Here is a 23,800-nt window from a genome sequence, read left to right as displayed (position 1 = left end):
AATTGTTTCAGCGGAAAATGATTTCTTCAGTGTTATTAGCAAATGGGTCAGATATATGAATTCCATTCAGTGCATATAAACTACTGTGGATTAACAGGGACGCCACGAGAACTTCCACAAAGTCTAACTATTTGGACACTTTAAAGTATTAACAACACTTTTTTTTCTTTAACTAAATTCTTATTTTAAGCAAGAGTTTCCAGGTCTTGCCAGGAATGTTAAAAGCAGGAGGATAATCATTTCCTTGAAAATAACATGGCAATATCTCTTTTTGATGATGATTTCCAAGCCTTTGAAAGGCTCCAACAACAATTTTCTTATTAAGGGCATTTGCAGTGCAATGCAAACCTGTAAAAAATACTGAATAAATATAGGAAAACCACTTTCCCCCGAAACAGTTTCTTTTTAGAACGCGTATTTCGTCTGCGAGAAAAAGTCGCTAATGCAGAAACAGTCTCTGTCTGAACACCCTATAAGCGAAAAAAAACCAGTGTGACCGGCCACGGGAACTGGGAAATATACCGCGCAATACCTTTCGATTCACATCGTCAAAAAATTTTGGTCTGTGAAGTTCGTGCGGATGAAATTCGATTTGAAAGCCAGCGAAATATGCAAAATAAAGTGAAATATCAGTGCCTCGCGGACGAGGAGCGCTTCAGCGGAGCGTCCCGCAGCCTGTAGAGCCAAAAGAGCGGCCCCAAATCTGGTAATTTCGCGGCGAAAAGGTGCGTTTTTCGTTTCGCTTTTCGGTGTGTGTGAAAAGTTTCTACTGCAATCCATTTTTCTCTACGTGCGTGTGCGGCATACGTGTGTGTGTGTGTGTGCGAGGCGAGCATGTGTGTGTGAGTGTGGAGTGGGGCGATGTAAAAATGCCTTTACATAATTACATAGACAATTGCGAGGACTTTTGTGCATACCGGGCTTGCAGAATTACATAAAATCATCGCGTTTAGGTGCGTGAAAAAATACGCGGCTTCCATTTTCGTTCTATTTACTCGCGACGTCAGCGTCGCGGCTGTTGAATTTATGTCAAATTGGTAACACACACACATGCAGGCCAGGCGGAGAGCGCGCGTATGCAGGCCCTAACTGCATGGGTGTGTGAGTGCGAGAGAGAGAGCGCAAAAGGGAGAATGATAAACAAAGTGAAAAAAACAAGCGGCTGTAAAAATGCCCGCAAGTGTTTTCAACTGAAAATATGGTTGTTTAGCATTCTAATTTAACAATTTTAAAACCAAAATATCGACGGCTATTCTTTTCCCCTATAAGCAGCACAACTTTTTAACTGTTTATCCTCCACCCTTCTTTCTCCCTCCCTTTTTCGCATTTAATATGTGTAATCTCCATCGAATGCAACAACAAAGGTGCGCGTTAAACAACAACAAATAGCATTGTTTTGCGAGAGAGCGAGAGGGAGAGAGTGCGATCCGCTTGTCAGTGTGTGCAAGCACACGCACACACCACACGCACACACACGCATGGAAAATAGAAAAATCGAAAAATAATAATAATCAGCAAGCAGGAGAAGAAGAAGCAGCAGCAGCAGTAGTACAAACAGCAAAAGTGTAGTTGTGATCGAAAATCGAAAGTGTGAAGCATTTTCTATAAATAGTGCAAAATCAAAACCAAATTCCCAGTGCAAACAAAAGCGCAATAAAAAACAATAACAAAAACCGGGGATAAAGCGAACAATATAACAACGATAAATATACACATAACTGGAGCGGTCGATCGATCTCACAGAGCGCGCGCTCTGCACAAAGAAAGCAGGATTATCTGAAGGATCGCCTTAGGATCTCCAAGGATCTCCAAGATGTCCTCGCTGGACGCGCGCAACAACTCGGCGATGATGAAGCGGGCGGAGCAGCTGAAGCGCTGGGAGGAGTCAGACACCAACCGCGCCGCCCCCACCCCCCGCCACGAGCACGGGCGCCGGATCAAGTTCAGCTCCGGCTGCGTCTTCCTCGCCGCCTGCCTCTCCGGCGACAAGGACGAGGTCATCCAGCTCCTCGACCAGGGCGCCGACATCAACACGGCCAACGTCGACGGCCTGACCGCCCTGCATCAGGTTCGTCTCATTAAACTGTTGTCAGTTTCCTAGCTCTATCTTGATTATATGGGATCTTCATTTAGAAAAGACTGCTGGGATTTTAACATATAAATTTCAAACAAATCACATAGTTACTTTCTATCCACTGTCACTTTCTTAGGATTTGCGATTTTTATATTCAAAAGACTACTGCGATTTATACATATAAATGTTTAACATTTTGATATCTCACTTTTAACCCCTGTTTACTAGGCGTGTCAAATTGGAAAGCAAGCAATCAGCCAAATAAAAAAAATTATTGTTTTTTGTCTGCTATTTGTATTTCTTTTAACTTGCCAAATATTAAACATGCCTCAGTCCAAATTGTTCTTTAGCTGCGGACAAGAAATAAATAATAACTTAATGTTCGAGGGCTGATAATAAAACTAGTGCATACTGGTCACATCTTAAAGAAATGCACATTTAATGGTAGGTGGATTGAACTTTTCTTAGAAGCTTTTTGACAAGGGCTTCAGTTTGACCTATTCAAGTCAAAATTGAGCTCCAAAATGGTATAGATTCAACTTTTTATAGACCGATTGTAGCATCCATTTTCTTTTTTTTTAATATTTGATGTATTTTACGGAGAACAAATGAACCATGATTAACCATGAATCATTTTTATTTATTCCACTTTATAATCATGGGTTCTTTAGTCATTAGACTAAAAATAAGCATAAAAGAAAAAGATGATTTTTATAAGCGAAGAAATTAAAAATTTTAAAAAGCGGAAGCACTTAAAAATAAATTCAACTTAAAGTTATTAATCAAAGAGTATAAGAAACTTCAACAACCTAATGTGTGTACATCCTTTTAGCGATAGCAAAACACTTTTGCACCTATTCAAGGTAAATATTAAATATTAATAAGATTTTTGGGGTAGAAGGTGCCCAGTACTAAACACTTTATAAAGGGTTGGATCTACATCAGGTGCGTTCTCCATTTCATCAATTATGAATATCCATTTTGCATTCTTTTTTCGTTGGGGATTGTTTTCCCTATAGAAGGGGGCAGAACGTTGCGTCAGTCTGCTGCAATTGCGATCACGCGACCAGGCGAGGGGGTGGTGGGGGCGGAACGGGCGCAGGGGGATGCAATTTCGACACAGTTGCGTTGCGTCCAACTGTGGTGCTGACGTGGGCCGTACGGTGGGTTCAATTCCATGCTCCACCGAACAGTTTATAAAAAAATATAACTAAAAATACCTGAAGAAATCGAGGAATGTAGATGATTTCAAAATAATTCTGTCTAATAAAAACCATGAGTTATAATATTTTTTTTGGTCGTGAGTAGTTTAGGCTTTGATTTGGAAAATAGAAGTTGACTTTTTTGAATCGTTGGAAAGCGATTTTGAAAGTTTTAGTTTTGTACGAAACAAACAAATTTCAAAATGTTAAATTTACTTTAATTCAATTAAATTTATTTGTTATTTAACGTAACAAATATTGACTTATAACTACAGCTTAACCTAATATTTAAAAATGGAGTCATATTAAATTTTATTGCCTATTTTCGGTTTTATTTCTTTTATAATCTGCATGGAGATCTTCTTAGCCCAATCAAGGTCAAGAGGGCACCTTCTTTTAGGCCCACTGTGCAGCGCCGATCGCCAGACGCTCGACCATTGTTTTTGTTGCGTATTTCGTGCTCTTTCTGTGGTTTCAACACCGCCGCCGCAACAACAATTCGAATTTCGAATATTAACAAATACACTCAACAAATACATGGCTAATGCAAGCCGACGATTTACAAGTCGAATGGCCAGAGCAACAACAGCAACAACAGCAACAACAAGCGAAAGGCAAACGGCCAAAACCAAGAAAAATACAAAATGTTCTATTTTTAACACCCAAGAAAAACATACAATACTCATACACATGAAAGCCAGTTTACATATTGAAAGCCCAAAGATTTTCGCAAAATCATTTTTGGTTTTCCTCTCACTTGTTTGGGTCGATTTCGTTCTATGAAGAACACAAATTAATGATACTTGCTGGCAAGGAAATGATATAAAACCAAATTTTCGCTCATTATCAGAAAATCCGATTATTAACTGTATAATTCCATCTAACACTTAAATTATAGTTTTATTTTAAATGTAATTATTGTAGGTCAAAAAAGATCCAGATAGGACTAAAAGCGATTCAAATTGAGTCCAAATTTTGGAATGATTGAAACTCAAATTACTTACTCCATAATAAAGTGTGCCCGTAGCATACCACACCCATTTAGCCCCCATTTTAATTATGCTGAAATTGGATCAAGAACTGAGAATTTTGAGATGATGGGTGATATAAAACGAATGAGATTTTCATGGAAATGGCTTACCATTGAAATTCTTTATTAGATATTATAAAGAACACAATTTTTTTTTATCAAAGCATTGTGCATGTCCGCTGTCATCTTGCACTCACTGTATGCTCTGCTCCAATTCAATATAATTGATTCTAATTATGCTGCGCCAGCAAGAGTCGTAGATTTTCACCGTTTAACCGCGGCGCACTTGTTAACCAGATGCTAATTTGCGCAGCACGGGCGTCGCGGGGAGGGTTCCACTGTCTGGGAGTGCACTGTAATTACAGCAACAGCAACAGCAACTACAACAGCTACAACTACAGCACAATAATAAATAATAATAACAATGGGAACAGTGCAAACGTTTTGAATTACCTGCCACATTGTGTGCGGTGCAAGTGCGGTCGCAACCTGCGGCTATTTGCTTCACTTGCCGTTGTCGTTTTTGCTAAACCGCAAAGCAGAATTTCGATTGCATTTATTAAAATAATTATCTTATCGCCTGCACTTACAAGTCCTCTAATGGTTGCAAAAGTCCACCCCCGCGCTTTCTTTGTTGGTATCTACATAAGTATGTAGCTGCTTTCCTTTGGCCCATGCCGCACCAATTTCACATGCATACATTTTCAATGTTTGGGCCTTCCATTCATAAGCATTGACAACGACAGCACCACACCTGCACCACATTTTCAATGGCATGCGACACGATTGCTGCAGACGGGAGAGGCCACAGTGGTTCGAATAATAGTGTAAACTGTCTCAAAATTGTATTTATCAAAGGACATATTTAGAGAAGTCAGCCTATTGTAGGATTACTTATGCAATTGTTCTAGGAATGTTAAGAAACAGTTTGAAAAGCTTTTAGAAAAAACACAGCACAAGTGTTTTGATAAGAAACACAGACTTCCCTTGCAAAACTGCAGACTTCTACTGCAAAAAATTCGGATTGTTTTGCAAAATAAAACGTGTTTACTTAAATTTGATCCATTGATTTAATTTAAAATAATTTTGTATAAACTTATTTTGGGTACAAATACACATTTAAAAGAATTAAAGACATTAACATTATTTTAAATAACTTCTACCTTATTTGAGAAAAAACGTTCTTGAAATCAAGACGAAAGTCCTCTCGAGTAAGTTTTTCGAGATGTGATTTAAAATAATAGATAAATTTAATCTCTTTTTTTGTATTTCGAGATAGAAGAAGCCTCGCAAACTGAGATCATTTCATCTTTATTTTGAGAGTTTCAGATTCATTCCATTAAGGGTCTCTTTTAAGGTCGTGGAAAGTAAAATTGTTTGTCCCTAAATATTAAACCTATTGGTCCTAGACTTGGATCTTGACTCGGTAATCTTAATAAAGTAAACTTACCGAAAAGATTTTATAAAACGTATGAAGAACTTTATTTTTTTACTCTTTTAAATAAAATAAAATAGTTGTGCTTTATTAGATCCACTGTGTTTCTCCGCTACCTTGGACTTTATATGAATGATGTTGACTGATGGAGAGGAAGATAGAAAACGGAGGACGGAGGAGGCTGTTGCAAGTGACCGTGTATCCATGCCGTTGGCTGACTTTGATTTTTCATGTGGCCTACAAGCTAGCAGCGTGCATTGACGTTCAAACTCACTGGGGGACAAGTGGGAAATTATCAAAGAAATGGCAATAAATTACGTGTGTTTACAAGCGTTCAGACTCAGATATTTACATTTAAATACAGTTCAAGGATAATGTTAGGCTATTTTTTATAAATATTATATAAAATTATATTTCATGGTCCACACATTCCTCACACAAATCAGTTATGACCGTTAAATTTAGAATTTTTTGGAAATACGTGGGCTTTGCCGCAAAATTTATAGTTCATTCAGTGTGCCATATGGAAATATGTGCTAATTATATTGAAATGAATCATTTTGTACCTTTAAAGTGAAACTATTTGGATGAGACAAATGTACCACCCTTACCCAAATTATAATTTGTTAATTTAAGACACTTTTTTCTTAGATTTAAAGTTTGGATACACCAAATTTATTTCATGAAAGGTTTGCCTTAATTTGCTTAATTTAGCCATTTATAAAAGACTCCCAGCTGTATCAAATCTGGTTTTCTTGTCCCCTGAGTGCGAATCTATGTTTCTTCATTAATCAGGCTCTTTCAATGATATGCTCAAATTGAGAATTGATTTATATACATACATTTCTGCCAATTAGCAATTGATATATTTCGATTTAAGTAGGGGGCCAGGAGAGGCAAGCTGGCGCCGCATAAATTAAGAAATTATTCTGTCAAGACTTCTCTCAAATTGAGCTATAGTCAGTGTTAAGTGCATATAATAATCGTAGCAATCCAATCGAAGCCGATCCGTTGACATGACGATCGTGAGCCGCAGATCGATGACGAGTCCTGATCGTTTGGGGAGTTGGTGGTTGGGAAAAGCTGCGTGAGTTTTCCCAAATAAAAACACGCTGTCTTAGCATTCGCTAGTAGATTTGTTGCTGTCGGCTAACGCGCTTTATTGACGTGTTTTCTAACCTTGGCCCGGTTCTCGACGGACTGACGGGACGGACAGCTGTTGAAACGCACAGCTACAGACTACAAACTACACACAACACTCGACAGACTCACAGATACAAATCGAATATCCTCAAGAATCAGTAGCGCGTGTATACGGAATGATCTCTGGATGTATCTGTTAGGTTGTTTGTATATAAATGGATGCGATGCGGTCGCTACACTTGATTTGATTTATTTCTCGTTTCGTGTTTTACACCCAAAATAACAAACGAATGCGAATGATCAAAATGAAAATGAAAATTCGCTCTATGCCAGATACAATTTGATGTGATGTCTGCAGTCCGCTGTCCGCAGTCCGCATCTGTATCTGCCAGTATCTGATGTGTGCGTTGCATAATACCATTTCTAGCCATACAGCCAGCCGACAAAATGTATGCCATTAAAAATGTTTCGTTTAACAGCCGAGTTTCTCTGATTTAGGCCTATCCAATCTTTTCCTTTCCTTTATATCTGGTTGCCAATTCTGCCGACGCCCGATTATAATTATTATACATTTGCCTGCACGCGCCGCTCCGCACACACACGATCTGAAATCTTCTGTTTTATGGATAAACGAACCGAAACCAGCGGGAACTATAGGAAAAACAATAAACTTTTTGCCAACCCATGACGACATGAGCTCAGAAATAGTTCAGCAGAAAATATATTAAATTCTATACGCATTTTATGCAAGCATTGTTATATTTGTTCTAGGAAAATCTCTTGATAATTGTTTTTATAAATACTATTTTCCATCAGCTAGTGGTCGTCATATCCGAGAAGGAATTCCATGAACTAGTAAAACTTTATTTATTTTACTAGTTCCTGGAATTCCCATTTTCGCACATTAACAATTTGTAATAAATTTAGGAGATATATATATTTTATCAACGACAAATTGCTTTGGTGAAAGTTTAGGGTGATTATCATATCAGCTTATTCACGCTTGAAATCTTAGGTAAATAAACATTAAAATGATAAGATTTTATTTTTATAAAGCGTCGTAAAAAGCACAAGTTTTTCAGAACTAAAAGGTGCAGCAATTCAGTTACTAAAAAATAATAATACTAATAATTTTTATATTGTTATATTTTTTATAAACTTGTAAATACAATTACAATGTATTTCTGAGCACACCAGTGAACACCATAAATCTTTAGAATCATAAGGAAATTGTCTAGATTCTTGTTTCCGTTTGGATTTTCTTTTTGTTTGTTTATTTTTCATTTTGCAATCGCTTGTGTTCATTATTTTTCACACATCTTTCCAGTCCAGCCAGATGTCTCGGTTCCACCTGGCCAAGTTAAAAAAAACGATATATTCAAAGTCGGAAATAATTTGCCTGACCAAAAGCGCCTACTCAAACGGCGCTGTATAAATCGTTATACAATTTGGCAAAAATATGCCAAGCATTTTTAGTGGCAAAAAGCTATTGAGATACATGAGAACTTTTCTTCAAGAAAAATAAAAGGAATAGATACGAAAGAAATTGTTTGAAGGCTTTGCAATATGCGAGAACATTTCGCAGAGCGAAAATGCCTCGAAATCGGTTGGATATAGGCACGTCTACATATATATACCGGTCTATACGTATGGGTATATATCATATGGTTTATGTAGATTTTTTGCACTTTTATCTTGTGGCGCTAATTCAAATTTGTAATTTATTGAACTCAAGCGGTTGGCTCGTCTATTTTGGCATTTGGTTTATAATATATGTACATTTGGTTTCTTTATTGTATACTAAGGCGGCAGGTCAATGAGTGGCAGGGAATGTTTTTTCTTAAAACCTATTTTAGAATACAACAAATTTCATCATCTTTTATGTATTTTAATAGCGGATCATGGGAAAATAAATGTGTGATCATTAATGATAAAGGAATCCACAAAGGAAAAATAAATAAATATTTTTTTGTTCATCAAAAAAGGAAACATAAAATGAAACATTAAATTCTATTCCATACCATTATAAATTAAATAACTATATTTAAAAAATTTTTTTTTAATAATTTTAAAATTATATTAAAAGGTCTGTTACATTTTATTGAAGCTTAAAGAATATTTGCTTTAATTAATTGTGTTTAATCTTTTAGAAGTGCTTGTAGTTTAAATAATGTTATCTAAAAGAACCAATAATAACTTGAATATTTAATGGGGATTAAGCAGAACCGAAACCCCCAAGCCTGCTCTTTCAAGAAGTGTTTTCCATGGAACTCTCGTGCCTGGCCTCTTCATCAAAGGAATCAAGGAGGGTATTGAGTTATAAGCCAGAATTATGTGCATTGATGGTTAACAAAGCGGGGGCCAAATGGAGCTTGGCGCCTGGCAAACTACCGCGTAATGAGCCACGTTAAGCTGGCGGCCTGGCGGCCCAGAGTCTGAAAGCCGTCTCAACAAGTCGCTGTTGGCCTACGCGGCGTATACGTAATGCGGCGAGGTGAATAACATTTGGCGTGCAACGGCTGAAAATGCCGCTCAATGGCGTGCCAAAACAAAAGGCTAAACTTAGCATGCAGTTTTTTTATATTTTTTTCTTTTCGCTTTTTTCACTGCTTTTCGTTTGGCAATGCAAATGGAAATTGCGTAGAATCCGTTGCTCTGACATTAAGGCCCAAAGTCTGGGGAATTTCGCTGATGGAATAGCTCGTGTCAAAAATGTTTGCATACCACAGAGTCACTGGGCATTGTCGTCGAGTCGATTTGTGGATGGTCACGCGTGGGCGTTGCCGCTCCGCAAAACCCCTTTTCCTGAACCGCCTGGTCAGTTTATCAAAATTGTTCATAATTAACTAATTGGCTGCGTTCCAGATTTACAAATTGTTTGGCCCACCCGCCGTGGGTCTCTCTTCTAGCCTTCTTTTTTTATTTGTTTTACTGCGAAATGGAAATTGCTTTTGGATTTAAAAATCAACGGCAAAGAAGTCACTTTGAAGCTCAGCCAGTAAAGAATTGGAATTAACATATGCCGAGGAAAGAAAAGAAGAGAAAGATAGAGAGACAAAGACAAGAATCGGAATCGGTCATTTGATTTTTATAATGCCCCACTCCTCAAAAGTGCTCTGTTATCAAGGCGGGAAGGGGGGTTGGGCGTGAAATACACAGGGAAAACAAAGCTAGAAGTATCTTTTACTTATTTAATGTATCTATTGGATATGGAACTATGGAACTATACAAACATAATAGTTTTAAACAAAATCCATGAATTTTTTACATCATACGATACCTGTACCATTTAAAAAAAAATGGTATATGTTTTGAAAGTACCTTGTTACCTTTTTTGTATGCTCAACAAATATTTGTGGAATTAAAAAGGAAAGGTATATTATTTTTAAAGTATCTTGTATCTTTTCAGGCAACAAAATCTACTTATTGTATCGTTTGAGCCCCAAAATTGAAATGTTTGATAAGGAAACTATTTTGATAGGGGGATTTTGACAATTTGCCAATAACATAGCTTATGAATACCACGCAAGATAAGAACCTTTTGTATATTGGAATGTGGTTGTCGTAGATTTTTTCTACTGTGCATTGATAGAGCTAGCGCCTTTTGTTGTGGGCCTCTCTTCTTTTACTTTCTTTTCCTTTGGGTGAGCTGTTGCTTTTGCGCCAAAGAATGTATATCGGCATTTGCAACTACGAGGCGTTGTCGTCTCCATTCGACTCAGTCCGACATTGTTGTGGGGTTGGGGTTGGGTTGGGTTGGTTTGGTTTCTTCGCTGGCTCACAGATACAGATAGCAGGGGACCCAAAGAAGCGCCGGAGTAGCGGGCGATGATATCATCGTTCGGTGGCGTGCATGTGCCATCTAGCCAAACGAAGATGTCTAGGCGGGTTCAGCGGAAATCCGCATAAACAACCCAACCATGCTGGATACACTCTCTGCTTTGGCTTGCGTCTTCACTGGCTGTTTACTTTAGCGTTTTAGCAAGATAAACACAAAAATTTTAAAACATTTTACTAGCTCTTATAAAAGCAAATCGAAAGCACCAACGAATCTCTTCTACGAAAGTTGATTCAACTTTTGATGCACTGCATTTACGACTTTCGTCGGGAAATCGAATTGTTTTTCTGGCTATAAAAATTTAAATAAATACATTTCATTTGGCAAAGTAGAACGGTTTCAAGGATTGTTGTTTATGGTTTTGACCTTTCAATGTGGATTTACAATGCATTACTATAGACAGACGTAGGCACATTGTAATAACCATGACTTAAGCTTATTGACAATGTCTATTATTTCGTATTTTGAGATCATAATTGGTTAAAATTTACGTTACTTTAAGTAACTTCTTTTATCACTTTTTCTATAACGATATAATAACAAGACATTCAGCTATCAATGTGGAATTATTCTCATATAAATATATACTTTACAAATGAGTTTACCTTATAATTACATGTTGATTGTAATTAATAATACATCGGTCCTATTTACTAAATCAAGTACTTATCTTTGTAATTTACAGGCGTGCATAGATGACAATCTGGACATGGTGGAGTTTCTGGTGGAGCGAGGTGCTGATATAAACCGACAGGATAATGAGGGCTGGACGCCCTTGCATGCCACTGCCTCCTGCGGGTTGGTTATAAGTCAATATTCCAAGAAACTCAATTACTGATTAATGTATTTATCCCATCACCTAGCTTTGTGAGCATAGCTCGCTACTTGGTGGAAAATGGCGCTGATGTGGCCGCTGTGAACAGCGATGGCGATCTGGCCTTGGACCTGGCCATCGATGTGCAACACATGGCCATGATCGACTACATGGAGAAGATGGTGCAGGAGCTGAACATAAATGTGGATGAGGCTCGAAAGGCTGAGGAGCTGGCGATGCTGAACGATGCCAAAAAGTGGCTGAGAAGCGATGCCGCCGAGGTGGACAGACCGCATCCAAAAACGGGAGCCACAGCGCTCCACGTGGCCGCCGCTAAGGGCTACACGAAAGTTCTGGGCCTGCTCCTGGCCGGTCGCGGCAATGTGGATCGCCAGGATAACGATGGCTGGACTCCTCTGCACGCGGCATCGCATTGGGGTCAACGGGAAACGGCCGAGATGCTCGTGGAGTCACTGGCCGACATGGATATACGCAACTATGCTGGGCAGTCATGCATCGATGTGGCCGATCGCAAAATAGTCAAATTCCTGGAAGAACTGCGGGCCAACAAACGCAACAAACGGCGACCATCTAGTCAAATCAGGTGAGAAAAATTAAAAACAAATTGCAGAATTAATTCTGGGATGCAAAATGATAAATTAAATCGATATTGGTTTAGTTCAGTGAGTTATATATTTAGTGCATACATATTTATAATCGTCAAGTGAGCTTCGTATTCGTTTCAATTGCCCACGATAATAAACAAATCGTTTTGTAGAAGATTGCATGATTCATTCATAATTAAAAGAAATTAAATATATTTATATTTCTTTAAAATAAAAATGATGTTTCTTAGGAACTAAACGTTGAACAGCACATATTTTGTATGACTTAGCATATAAGGTGAATCATTTTCATAAATAATGTTTTTACTAAACGAATCATGGTTAAAATTAATTTGAACTGAAGATTGTTTTTAACTTTTATAATAACGATTGAGTCTGAAATAACGCTATGATTTTGCATACCCAAAAGTAAATACATTTAAAATAAAACATCTTATTAATCCACATACTGTCTATCTTTTTCAGCAGAATCTCAGATACGATTGAAAATCATGTGGACAAGACGCCCACCAAACTGGTGCGCGTCGAAGTGAGAACTGATGCCACAAAGGATGGTGCGTATGCCTGCATTATAAAGATATATATCCAACCTTACCTTGGCTGCATAATATAAACGAAAAGCTTTCTTTGATTTCTCGCACACACACACTCTTGTGTTTGTCCTGTTTATTATCCTGTTTAGGTTCTCATGCGCGATAATCCTGTGTTGTTGGAGCATTTAATCGTAAAACATTTGCCACTGCCTCTCGTATTTTAGTCACTCAAGATCACGTTGTCTAGTTTAATTTGCCTCCATCAAGCTCATGATCATCCATCAGTAGAGCCCCTTTTTTCTCTCTCTGTATCTGTATCGTGTCTCTTTCTCTCTCTCTGTATTTGTGTATTGTCTTTGCTTGTAAATCACGCACACTGCAGCTGCCAGTGGCTCAAGTGAAGCTGCCAAAGCTGAGGCTTTGATACCAAACGCTGCTGCTGATGATGATGATGGTGAAGGTGGAGGAGTGGTGGCCACTGGCCAGAGCGATACTGAAGAGCTGAGCGATTCCACGGAAAGCTCACACTCGACCAGTCTTTCCGAAAGCGAAGGTAGTCGGCACTTGTTTTGCGTCCTGATCGAGGAATTCCTCGTCGAACCCTGTCTGTGATAAGCCCGCTTATGAGCCACTAACCCAACCCTTTTTGTTTATGTCTTAGAGATAAATATTAAAATGGTTCATCTATTGCTCTTTCAGCTGAGAACGTCAAGCCCAATCAGCAGATCCATGCCACCGAACATCCAGTCGAGGAGGAGGCGCCCTGGCGACGCAAGCTGCCACGGACACCAAACGACAGTCCCACTAATAATCGTAAGTCTTACTGAGAGTTTGTAAAATGCGTTCTAAGAGCTCAAGATAAATAATTACAAATGTTTATTTAGAAAATATAATCTTCAGACAAAGAAGACATTTTGCTAGCAATTGTAATTTAAATTCAGATTTTGCTTGTAATTGTAATTTAAAACAAGGAAGAACGCGAGTACCTCGACTATCAGATACCCGTTACTCAAAGGGAAATGGAGAATGCGCCACCTACCGGCGGTAGACAGATTTAAGCTTTATGGGCGTTAGAGTGGGCGTGGCAAATTTATTTTTGGATCAATCGATAGGTATTGACGACACCAATACTTATCAGTTAAAATTTTTTATCTAGCATGCAAATTGTGGGCGTCACAGGTTTTCGCGGCTTGTGGGCGTTTAAGTGGGCGTGGCAAACTTTTTTTTAGGTCAATCGATAGGTATTGATGAGAACAATACATTTCAGTTAAAATTTTCTATGTAGCATCAAAACTGTAGGAGTTACAGTTTTGGGCTGTTTGTGGGCGTTAGAGTGGGCAGTCTACTGAAACAAACTTGCGCTGCGTAAGAAGCTCAGGAATCTGTACGCCAAATCTCAATAGCCTAGCTCTCATAGTTTCCGAGATCTCAGCGTTCATCCGGACAGACAGACGGACAGACGGTCAGACGGACAGACGGACATGGCTAGATCGACTCGGCTAGTGATCCTGATCAAGAATATATATACTTTATGGGGTCGGAAACGCTTCCTTCTGCCTGTTACATACTCTCCGACGAATCTAGTATACCCTTTTACTCTACGAGTAACGGGTATAATCAGATTCAATTTATTTAGCTAATTAAATTTTTAGTTAAACTCAGATTCAATTTATTTAGCTAATTAAATTTTTAGTAAGAAACTTTAATAAAAGATACGTACATTGTATGTATGTCAAATGATTTTCTGAAGAGTTCCCAGTTGAATCTATTATATTTCAAGAACTAAATACTCTTATATGATACTCTTATCTGAATAATTGTTTGAATGAGTTAATTATTGTTACAAAGCTACAAATGTCACAGCTATCTGACAGCTCTGAAATGCATTGCAAACGACTATAATCGAATCTGATATTAATAATCAACATAATTATCATCTTGCAGAAGTTCCTGATAGAGAGCTTAGCAGCAATAGCTCGGAGACCGCCAACGACGTCATTTTGCGACGCACGCAAAGCTTTGAGAACGATCAAAAGTGAGTTGAATCCAAAGAAAATAAAACATTGCGTGCCGCTCACACACAAACACACAATCGCATCACAGATTAACCCACATATATAATGAACATTTATATACAAACACTGATCGGCCAAATTGCACCGAAAGGTCTTGATTTATTGGTTGATTTTGCAGTCTGCTTTTCACTTTCTGCCGATTGCATATGCTTATCATTGCCGCACACACTCACACTCCAATGTTTAACCAGTCATTCAGCCTTTCGCGGAATACTTATATTGATAAACAAAGAAATTCTAATTGTGTATGGGTAATTGTTTAAATTTACCCCTGGTGGTATCATGATCTGGGAAAGCTTACCGAATCTCCATGAATCACAAGCTTTCCATTAATGAGCTTTTTCCAAAACACCATTCGCATTTGGCAAAGTGAAGCGTTGACTGTAAAAGGCAACAAATAAGGGAAAACAAAGTATTGAATTTGATTTTAAAGTTTTTGTTTTGCTTTATTTTTTTCCCACCCTTCAATACAAATAAACAAACCAAAAATTGTATCACCAACGCACCACAACCAACCAAAAACAACAACAAACTCATCAAAACGCTTATCCCGAAATCTAACCCGCCCGCTCGCCCACCTGCTCGCTCCGCCCGCCCACCTGTACGCCCGCACGAACGTTCGACCAAAAAAATAAAATACAAACGCCTGTAAAATCGCTCGCAAAAATATCCTCGAAAATCGCTCGAAATATCATCTGAAAATCCGTATGACAGATTCTATCAAAAGTACAATGAGCTGCGGGCACGCATAAAGGCCAACTCCTGTCCCATTCTGCCGGCGAATGCGAACGCTAATGCCGCTGCTGCCAATAATTCCAATAACAACAATAATCTTAGTAGCAATAACAATCATAATAACAACAATAACAACAACAAAAGCGATCTGCTGTTGGGATATGCTGCTGGCACCACAACAACAAGCACCTCCACAACAACTTCAACAACAATTAGTACATTCAACAACACCCACTCGAACACCAACAACACAAGCACACCACAACAACAACAACAACCAGCAGCAGCAGCTTCGGCAACAAATCAATTATATAGCGTACAAAGATCGGCCTCACTCAAAGATAACTCAATGTATTACAGGTTTGTTTTGCATTCAACACGTCCTAAGAATTAAACTAGATCAGATTGTTAAGATATATTAAGTAAACGTTGTTGAAACTTAGAAAAGGAAAACTTGTTAATATTTACATTGTTTTAATGTATCTTACTTGAAAGTAGTATTTAGTGTTTAGAAAGATAGTTAAAACGGAATATTTAGTCAAAACCTTCTGTAACTAAAATGGTTAATAATATATATGTATACCAACTGTAACCCATAAGAATCAACTATAATTTTAGATGTCATTCCTTAAATAACTTTACTATCATATTTTAAGATCCCATTTGAAATTTTATAAAATTGTTCTACCTAATGTATTTTCTTATCTTAAGATCTGATCTAGTTTAAGGAACCACTCATAGCTGTTAACCCCAACTTAATTTGTTGTAACTATTAACCTAACTGTGCTTTTGCTTAGCTTCTTCTCGTCTACACCTTCAGAACCAAAACTCATTGCACCAAACTATTTAACATATTTTCCTAGGCCACGCACCAATGTCGTCTACTTTCTCTTGGCTGTAAACCCCCTTAAACTGTGAACCCTTCTTTAATATCCCTTTATTTTAATTATCCCCAGGAAACCGAACGTTACGATTGCCACGCCAACAAGTGCTGCAGCCACGGCAAACACGGCGCTCAATTCTCCATCGACTGTACAGACCCCACCAATTCGCAGGTGAGTTTATTCTTTAGAACACTTTAAATAAATATCTTCTTTAAAAACTTCGCTGTCGATCAATTAGCCAAGTTACAGCGAAATCAGCAGAAAAGAGCAATAATGGCAGCTCGTCCACGGCCAGTGTCAGCGATGTGGAGAGCTCCAAGCCACCGCCCAAACAATCCGCGAGCAATATGATCAAAAACTTCTTCAAGTAATGAAAGAAAGAGAATTAGTTATTGTTTTCATTGACGTTGAGCTAACCCCGCCAGCAAACTGCTAACCCAATTTCTGCTCCCATCAAAGCCTTTTTGTGTAGCATGATTTACTTAAGATATCTGCAAAAAAATGATTAATTGTATTTAACTAAAGACTTTGCTTTCTTAAAGTGTTTTTCTTGAACTTGAACATAAAAATGTGAAACGTTTAAAAAAATGCCACTGTGCAGTTCAAAAAGAATTTGATAAGATTCATTTAGATCGAAAACCAGACATGTCAAATGCTTTGGATTTTAAAGATAACCCCAAGATTTTAAAACCTTAATCTTTACAGACTAACTAACTTTTTTAAAAACTTTCGATATAAAATGTCGCTGTATTACACCATGTGTTAAGCTTGAGTTATTTAAGTGAATACAGCTCGATGTTTTGCTACTTACTTCCCAAAGGGAAATACGTTTACAGCCCTTTTAATAAAATTCATATATCTAAAGTTACAATTTTCTAAAACTATATCCACTCCACCCAAATTGTAGATCGTTTGTGCCACCGGTGCGCGATGAGGAGAGTGAAACGCAGCGAAAGGCACATGCCAAGCGCGTAAGGGAGACCCGCCGGTCAACCCAGGGCGTTACTCTGGACGAGATCAAGAGTGCCGAGGAGCTGGTCAAGAAGAAGAACATGGGCATGGCCAACAACAACAACAATAACAATATCAGCACCACCACTACGAACACCATCAGCAACAGCGGCGTAAGTAGTCCAGTGTCCAGATGGACACCCTAACCGAATCATCCACGCTATCACGACAAAAATCAAACCAAAACATTCACACCCGAGGAAGCTCTTTTCATAGAATCATGGTAGATCATGCCAGTAATCTTTGATGGGATTACGGCATCCACACACGATGTCCACATGCAGTTCACACCCACTCAAACGTTGAGCGATACACACCAAATCAAAAACCGAAAAAATAAATGCTTATGGTTATGGTGTCCCCATTATTTGGATATCCCTTTCTGTTTATATATGTTCGATTATGTTCACTCACACAAACTCTTTCATAAAAAGAAATTATATTAATATCATTTCATTGTTATTTGTGTGAGTGAATGAAAATGTACTAAAATAGTGATTGTAGTTTAGAAAAAATCGTGTAGTAAGCAGAATGCAACAGGTTACAAGTATGCCCTGAAAAGTGTGCTATACCTATAATCTTATTGTTAAAGAAAAAAAATGGTCTAAGAAAATTGTAATTTTGTAAGAAAATAATGAACAATTGAGAGTGGCCTAAAATAAAATATAATGGTGTTATTAAATCAATTGCTTCAACGGGTTATTAACACCTTTAGTGATCTTGATTGATATAAACATCTAGCCACCTTGATGGCTGTAACTTGAATCTGCTGCATTCTGTTCGTCTCATCCATCAATCAAAAACAGCCCTAAGCTGTCATCATTTCAATCAGAGTCCCATCGATCAATCAGTGCTCATTTAGCGTACGTTGTCATCCGTTTGATTATTCGTTCGTGATCGATCGCAGTATCACACTTAACCAATCAAGTTGAGTTCAGTTCCTGCGTTCTGCGCCTCTGCCCTGCTCCGCTCCGCCCTGCCACGCCCTTTGACCCGCCCCCGCCTCATCGACTTTGAGTACTCGTCATAGCGTAGCTTTATATTTATGATTTCCAATCATCGGCATATCAGTATCAAGCAGCTGCAGATCAGTGAACCATAGCGTAATCACCATTCCAACATGTATTTATGTTACAGTTTTTAAGTTATCTCTGTGTTCAGTTTCCTTACTACTTACTAGGCTCTTTATTTGTATAGCAATAAATTGTATGTCTTTGGAATATGTTGATGATTATCATTTTGCATGTCCCATTTGCATGCGCAATCAAATCGGGTCACCCTATGTATCATTATAGTATGCAATTGATATAAATATTGTATAGATCTAGTGAGACCTTTTTGATTTTTGTTTGAATCACACTCGCGTCCATCGCCTCAGGACAACTGTTTTTTTATTTGTTCCGAACTAATATTATTAACAGAACGAAACAAGCTCAGCATCATCGACATCGACATCAGCTCCAACATCATCGATCCTCGACAGCAATGAGCAGCGGGACGAGTCGCAACCGCCACCACCGCCCACCACACCACCGCCAGCCATAATACCCACCACAACGACGGCCACCGATGAGACGGAGATCGAGGAGGTGGTAACCAATCCTCCTTCAGCTGTCCAAAGTCTGAACGATACCACTGCTAGTTTTACCCTATCCGCTCCGGTGCGAAGATCGCTTTCGGGCGATGCCGATGCCAACAGTGATCCCGAGGGGGATCAGGATCAGTCGGTGGTCAGTGCCAGCTATACGATAATGCCCAGGCGGGAAAGGCTTCCCGAAAGCACAGAGAATGCAGAGAGTATCAGATCTCCGCAAAAGACTGACCCAGTTGCCAAAAGTTCCAGCGAGGAGAAGGCCGAGGAGCCACCACTTGTTAGACCCACGGATCTGCCACTGATCCCAGCTCCTGCAGTGGCCAGCACAGAAGCTATCAAATCATCCTCGGCAGCCACCACGCCTGCTGCCCTCGAGAGTCCAGTGCGTTTGCGGGACAAGCGGGGTTTAGCCGGTAGTCAGGACTCGGAAACCAAGTCCGATACCGCCTCGCCCGTGACCTCTCATCCGGATTTCAATGCCCGGGACTCACTACTTAGTCTGTACGCCCGACGCACAACGGAAAGCGGCGCGGGAGCAGGTGCTGGTGGTGGTGCAGGTGGTGCGAGTGGAGCTGCCTCTTCGTCTTCCACATCTGCAGCAGAAAGGCGTCCGTCTTGGCGCCTGAAATTCGATGCCGGCTCCAAGGTATGCCCACACTACCCAACTCTGCCCTCTAAGCGAAACCGATAGCCTAATCCAAAATATAAGAATATTTTTCGGTCGGTTGCCAAATTCGTGTGCGCCAAAAGTTATTTTTGTTAATCTCTAAGTGTAGCATGGATTTATTTTGATTAGTTTGTGTATAATTAATGGAGAACTACGGCTGAGCAAAGTGGAAATTGCCCTTGCTTTGATCGCCTTCATAAATAACCTCATCGTTTTTATAAAGCTTTTTGAATTCTACTTTAAGGTCATTATATTATTTCAACATCTTTTGATTTTGCTGCCAATTTAACCCTTACACCTAATAATCAACATTTAATAAATATTAAATGATTGGTAGAAATCATATTGCTTTGCAAGAGTAACACAAGCCTTAAAATTATTAGTTATATAACTATGTATTTCATTTTATTTTTTACCACCTGAAATATTTATTTTAAGACTCATTTCGTTAAGTTGTATTTACGCATCTGTATTTTTCATGTATTAAATTGATCTTATTTTACGCTTGATGTACTGAAAAACTAAGTAACTGCATCATTAAGTATTGTAATCCATTTATTATTTAAGAGAATCATTTAATTTGAATGGCTTACGTATATTTTTATTCACATATAAGTTATCTTTCATTCGGCTGATGACCATTGATGTGTATATATTTACATACATGAACTTGTATTACTAATTTGGCCGTTTAAGCTTGCATTTATGTTTCTTTAACTTTTAAAATTAATCTTTGTTTGTTTTTAACAAGAACCGAAATCAAGTTTTATAAAAAACTATTTGCATGTTACTATATTATATCAACATCTTCATTTTTATTCGACTTAATAATTACTATACTCAAATGGTTCAAGGAAAATCAGAAAATGCTTAGCTTAGGTAATGGGTTGCGGGCTCTAACTGATGGATCCTAAGTGCAAATGGTGTCTGATACTTGTTAATTACTACTAAATGTTTAGTATAAACTAACTCCCGCTGCATTCGAATGATTCAAGACATGGCTTCTTGTAAGAACAAACACATTGCACACAATCCAAACAAAGACGACAGTAAAAGAGAAACATTTCAAAACATAAATTGATATTTAACAACGTGTCTTTATAATCTAGTTGAGCCCATAGTAAAGGATTTTATTTTCATGCAGTTTAAACTGGAGGACATAACCAGCGGGGGCACATATCCGCCCAACAACAGCACTATTATCCCGAGTGCTCCGGCGGTGATGGCAGCCGTCAATTTATCAACTACAACTGGAGTCCAGCGGCGCATCAGCAGCGGTCCCAACGCACGTAAGTTTGGAATGACATTCTGCTTATTTTATTGTTGGCACATATTTAATTTCTTCTTTCTGTTTCAGTAAATGCTTCCAATCAGTCGCTCAACTCTGTGGGTCGTCCTGTTTCCGCGCCCAGCGAGGGCACAAACAACAGTGCCTATGTCACGCCCTCAGCTCGAAAATACGAGGCGAATGCCACGTCAACGGCGGCGAACTCAACAGCGGCCGCGACCACTAACTCAACCTCCAATTCAGTGTCTGCAACCAGTGCCAATCATGCAGCGGCTACGGCAACTAGCGCTACGTCAAACCATGACGATAAGGGTAAGGACAAGTCGTACAAACATCAAATTGGTTGTTGTACCCGTTACTCGTAGAGTAAATGGGTATGTTAGATTAGTCAGAACAGGTAACAGGTAGTAGAAAGCGTTGCTGAACCTATTAGGTATATATAGTTTTGATCAGGATCACTAATCGAGCCGATCTAGCCATGTCCGTGTGTAAGAACGCAAAGCTACAAAGTAGCATGCAGATTCTAGAGATTCTTGCGCAGCGCAAGTTTGCTTCGGAAAAGGGCCACGCCCACAAACGACCTTAACGCTTAAAGCTGGCTATTTTCCACTTTTAAAGATTTTGTGAAAGTGTAATTGGGATTTGTTTATCAATACCTATTTACAAAGTGCCCAAATCGGACCATTCTTTAGGAAGTTATGATCAAACATCCTCTAAGAAGATAAACGGGTATTTAATAGTCGAGGCACTAAAGGGTTCTTTATTGTTTTTACACAAAAACCTTAAAACGTTTTTATATAATTTAGTTGTACACAAATATTTCTAAATAATATGGTTATATGTAGATTAATAATGTACTCAGTCATTTTAAGTTGTATACCACGCCTAGGCTTAGTTAGTTATTTCAAGTTCGTTTCAATGGATTAAACTATGAATTTTCCATTTGATATATGCTATATCTATATATTGTGCAATTGTTGCAATTTTTCGAATGTGTGTGACATTTAAAAAAAGCACACAACAAAGTGATCCAGTGATATACAAATTATTCTTTTCTAAATTGCTTGAGCCTATCAAAACTTTCTGAATTTTAAATATTTGGAACCTGAGCACTTAGTTAAAATAACGACAAATCCATGTGTCCCATTAAATATACTTCTATATTATAATAAGTTTTACCCTAACTAACTTAAATTCGTACTAATCTAATAGATAACGACAAGGAGAACGATAATCGCACACAGACCGTCATTCAGAGGCGACGCAAGCCGAAGCGCAGATCAACAGGCGTGGTGCACATCGATATGGATGTAAGTATAGCTGGGCGATACATCATTTGTGTGCATAATTGCCAGGCAGTTTGTCAGAATAAATGAGCCATGGGCCATGCAAGAGCCGTACGTCAACTATTCATAGCCAAATTGCTAATTAGTCGGGAGATTAGGAAAATGCTAAATTGAGAATTTCTTTTGTTCTGCTATAGGAACTGGATCCCGAGCGACAGAACGAATCGTCCAACAATGACAACGAGGAGAAAGAAAAGGAGGTAAGTCCACCAATAATTAGTGCTTACCATATGTTAACTACCAACAACAACAACAGCTAAAATATTATTATTATTATTATTATTGAATTTTTCACACCTTGCCAAGTAATTAGAATTTTTGTGTCAGCCTCTTATTTCCGTGCTGCACCTGGCAAATTTTTTCTTTCTTCTTGCCTGTGCCTTCGTCACACCTTGTCACACTTTTAGAGATCTCCGCGTCCTTCAAAGTAGCTGAGTGCCCCTCCATTTGTCTGCCCCCACAACTTTTCCCCATCGCACGTCTGGTCCAATTAGCGGGCGACCCAAAAACGAAATTATGATTTGCCACTTGGAAAGTGCGCACGTGGCATTGTGGGTTCGGAATTTTCGTGTGGGAATCTAAGTGTAAGTGCAAGGCAACTGCAAATCCTTTCATGGCCGAGGTCAGAACTATTAGTGCGCATCCAATTTGCGTCCAAAGAAATCACGAGTCTGCCCCGAACCTGTTAACAATTTATCTGAGCAAGTGTCAGCGCCGGTGTCGCCTATTATTAAGAACTGACACAATTTCTGAGTGCATCTTGTCATTAATGTGCGCTCTGCTTGTTTCTACCAAAAAATATTAATTGTTTTGCTCATTGGACAATTAAAGAAGCACCATAAATCGTATAATCGGTTTAGCACTGATTAATGCAAAACAGTTCTTTCTAGTTTTGTTGAACTAGTTTATATGCTGTGGTTCCCCCGCTGTTTTATTAAGATCTTGGGATATAATCAAGGTGCTACCCTTAAAAATCGAAGAAGATTACAATATATTGTTTAACTAAGGCAGCTTTAAATTAAGAAGTATAATTTTGAATTTGATTTTTAACAGAAAGCGAAGTATACTTGAGTATAGCATTCCAAATTTAAACTTCTTCTCAAAAATAATAATTTTGACTAAATAAAATAATTATTGTTTTTGGGGATTATTGTGAAAATCACGAATTTAAAAATCGTAATGAAAATGGATAAACTAACTAACCAGAATTTTCTTTGTATTTTCCTTTTCTGCGTATGTCGATCCTAGGGGGCTGATTTTTTGTTTTTAAAAACGGATTAATAATCATTATTTAAAGTCCCTGAAAAATATTCTAAGTAAACCACAGGATATATTCAAAATTGAGAACTATTTACATTCTCATTTCTAAGTATTAACGCTTTGTTTAAAATATTTAACAAGCAATTCTTACATCCTCAAGGTAATTTATTGCTCATTATAGGCAAACGTAAAAGTGAATTTAATTGCTAATTTACTTGTCTGAAATCGTGCTGAAATATACATTT

General features: G+C 38.4%; 1 protein-coding gene across 26 annotated transcripts in view; it reads left to right on the top strand.

Annotated features, from left to right (window-relative positions):
* The first annotated feature begins 539 nt into the window (after nucleotides 1-539).
* The window catches only part of Mbs (Myosin binding subunit), a 32,295-nt gene continuing 9,034 nt past the window's right edge, over nucleotides 540-23,800 (top strand). For 4 of the 26 annotated variants that reach the window (XM_065865033.2, XM_065865031.2, XM_065865032.2 and 1 more), the window contains exons 1-17: nucleotides 540-725; nucleotides 1,516-2,068; nucleotides 11,408-11,520; nucleotides 11,586-12,140; nucleotides 12,628-12,716; nucleotides 13,078-13,248; nucleotides 13,395-13,508; nucleotides 14,640-14,730; nucleotides 15,485-15,865; nucleotides 16,462-16,560; nucleotides 16,628-16,756; nucleotides 17,297-17,513; nucleotides 18,822-19,640; nucleotides 20,806-20,950; nucleotides 21,019-21,261; nucleotides 22,162-22,259; nucleotides 22,433-22,495. In XM_065865033.2, the coding sequence (XP_065721105.2) occupies nucleotides 1,814-2,068; nucleotides 11,408-11,520; nucleotides 11,586-12,140; nucleotides 12,628-12,716; nucleotides 13,078-13,248; nucleotides 13,395-13,508; nucleotides 14,640-14,730; nucleotides 15,485-15,865; nucleotides 16,462-16,560; nucleotides 16,628-16,756; nucleotides 17,297-17,513; nucleotides 18,822-19,640; nucleotides 20,806-20,950; nucleotides 21,019-21,261; nucleotides 22,162-22,259; nucleotides 22,433-22,495 (3,582 nt within the window). In that variant the 5' untranslated portion in view covers nucleotides 540-725; nucleotides 1,516-1,813. Of the gene's footprint in view, nucleotides 726-1,515; nucleotides 2,069-11,407; nucleotides 11,521-11,585; nucleotides 12,141-12,627; nucleotides 12,717-12,844; nucleotides 12,877-13,077; nucleotides 13,249-13,394; nucleotides 13,509-14,639; nucleotides 14,731-15,484; nucleotides 15,866-16,461; nucleotides 16,561-16,627; nucleotides 16,757-17,296; nucleotides 17,514-18,821; nucleotides 19,641-20,805; nucleotides 20,951-21,018; nucleotides 21,262-22,161; nucleotides 22,260-22,432; nucleotides 22,496-23,800 lie in introns of those variants that run through there. The other 22 variants (XM_036816356.3, XM_036816377.3, XM_036816354.3 and 19 more) reach the window with 17 other exon arrangements.

Source organism: Drosophila suzukii, chromosome 3 (genome assembly GCF_043229965.1).
Source record: "Drosophila suzukii chromosome 3, CBGP_Dsuzu_IsoJpt1.0, whole genome shotgun sequence".
Lineage (NCBI taxonomy): Eukaryota > Metazoa > Arthropoda > Insecta > Diptera > Drosophilidae > Drosophila > Drosophila suzukii.
This window is presented reverse-complemented; position numbering and strand designations above follow the sequence as displayed.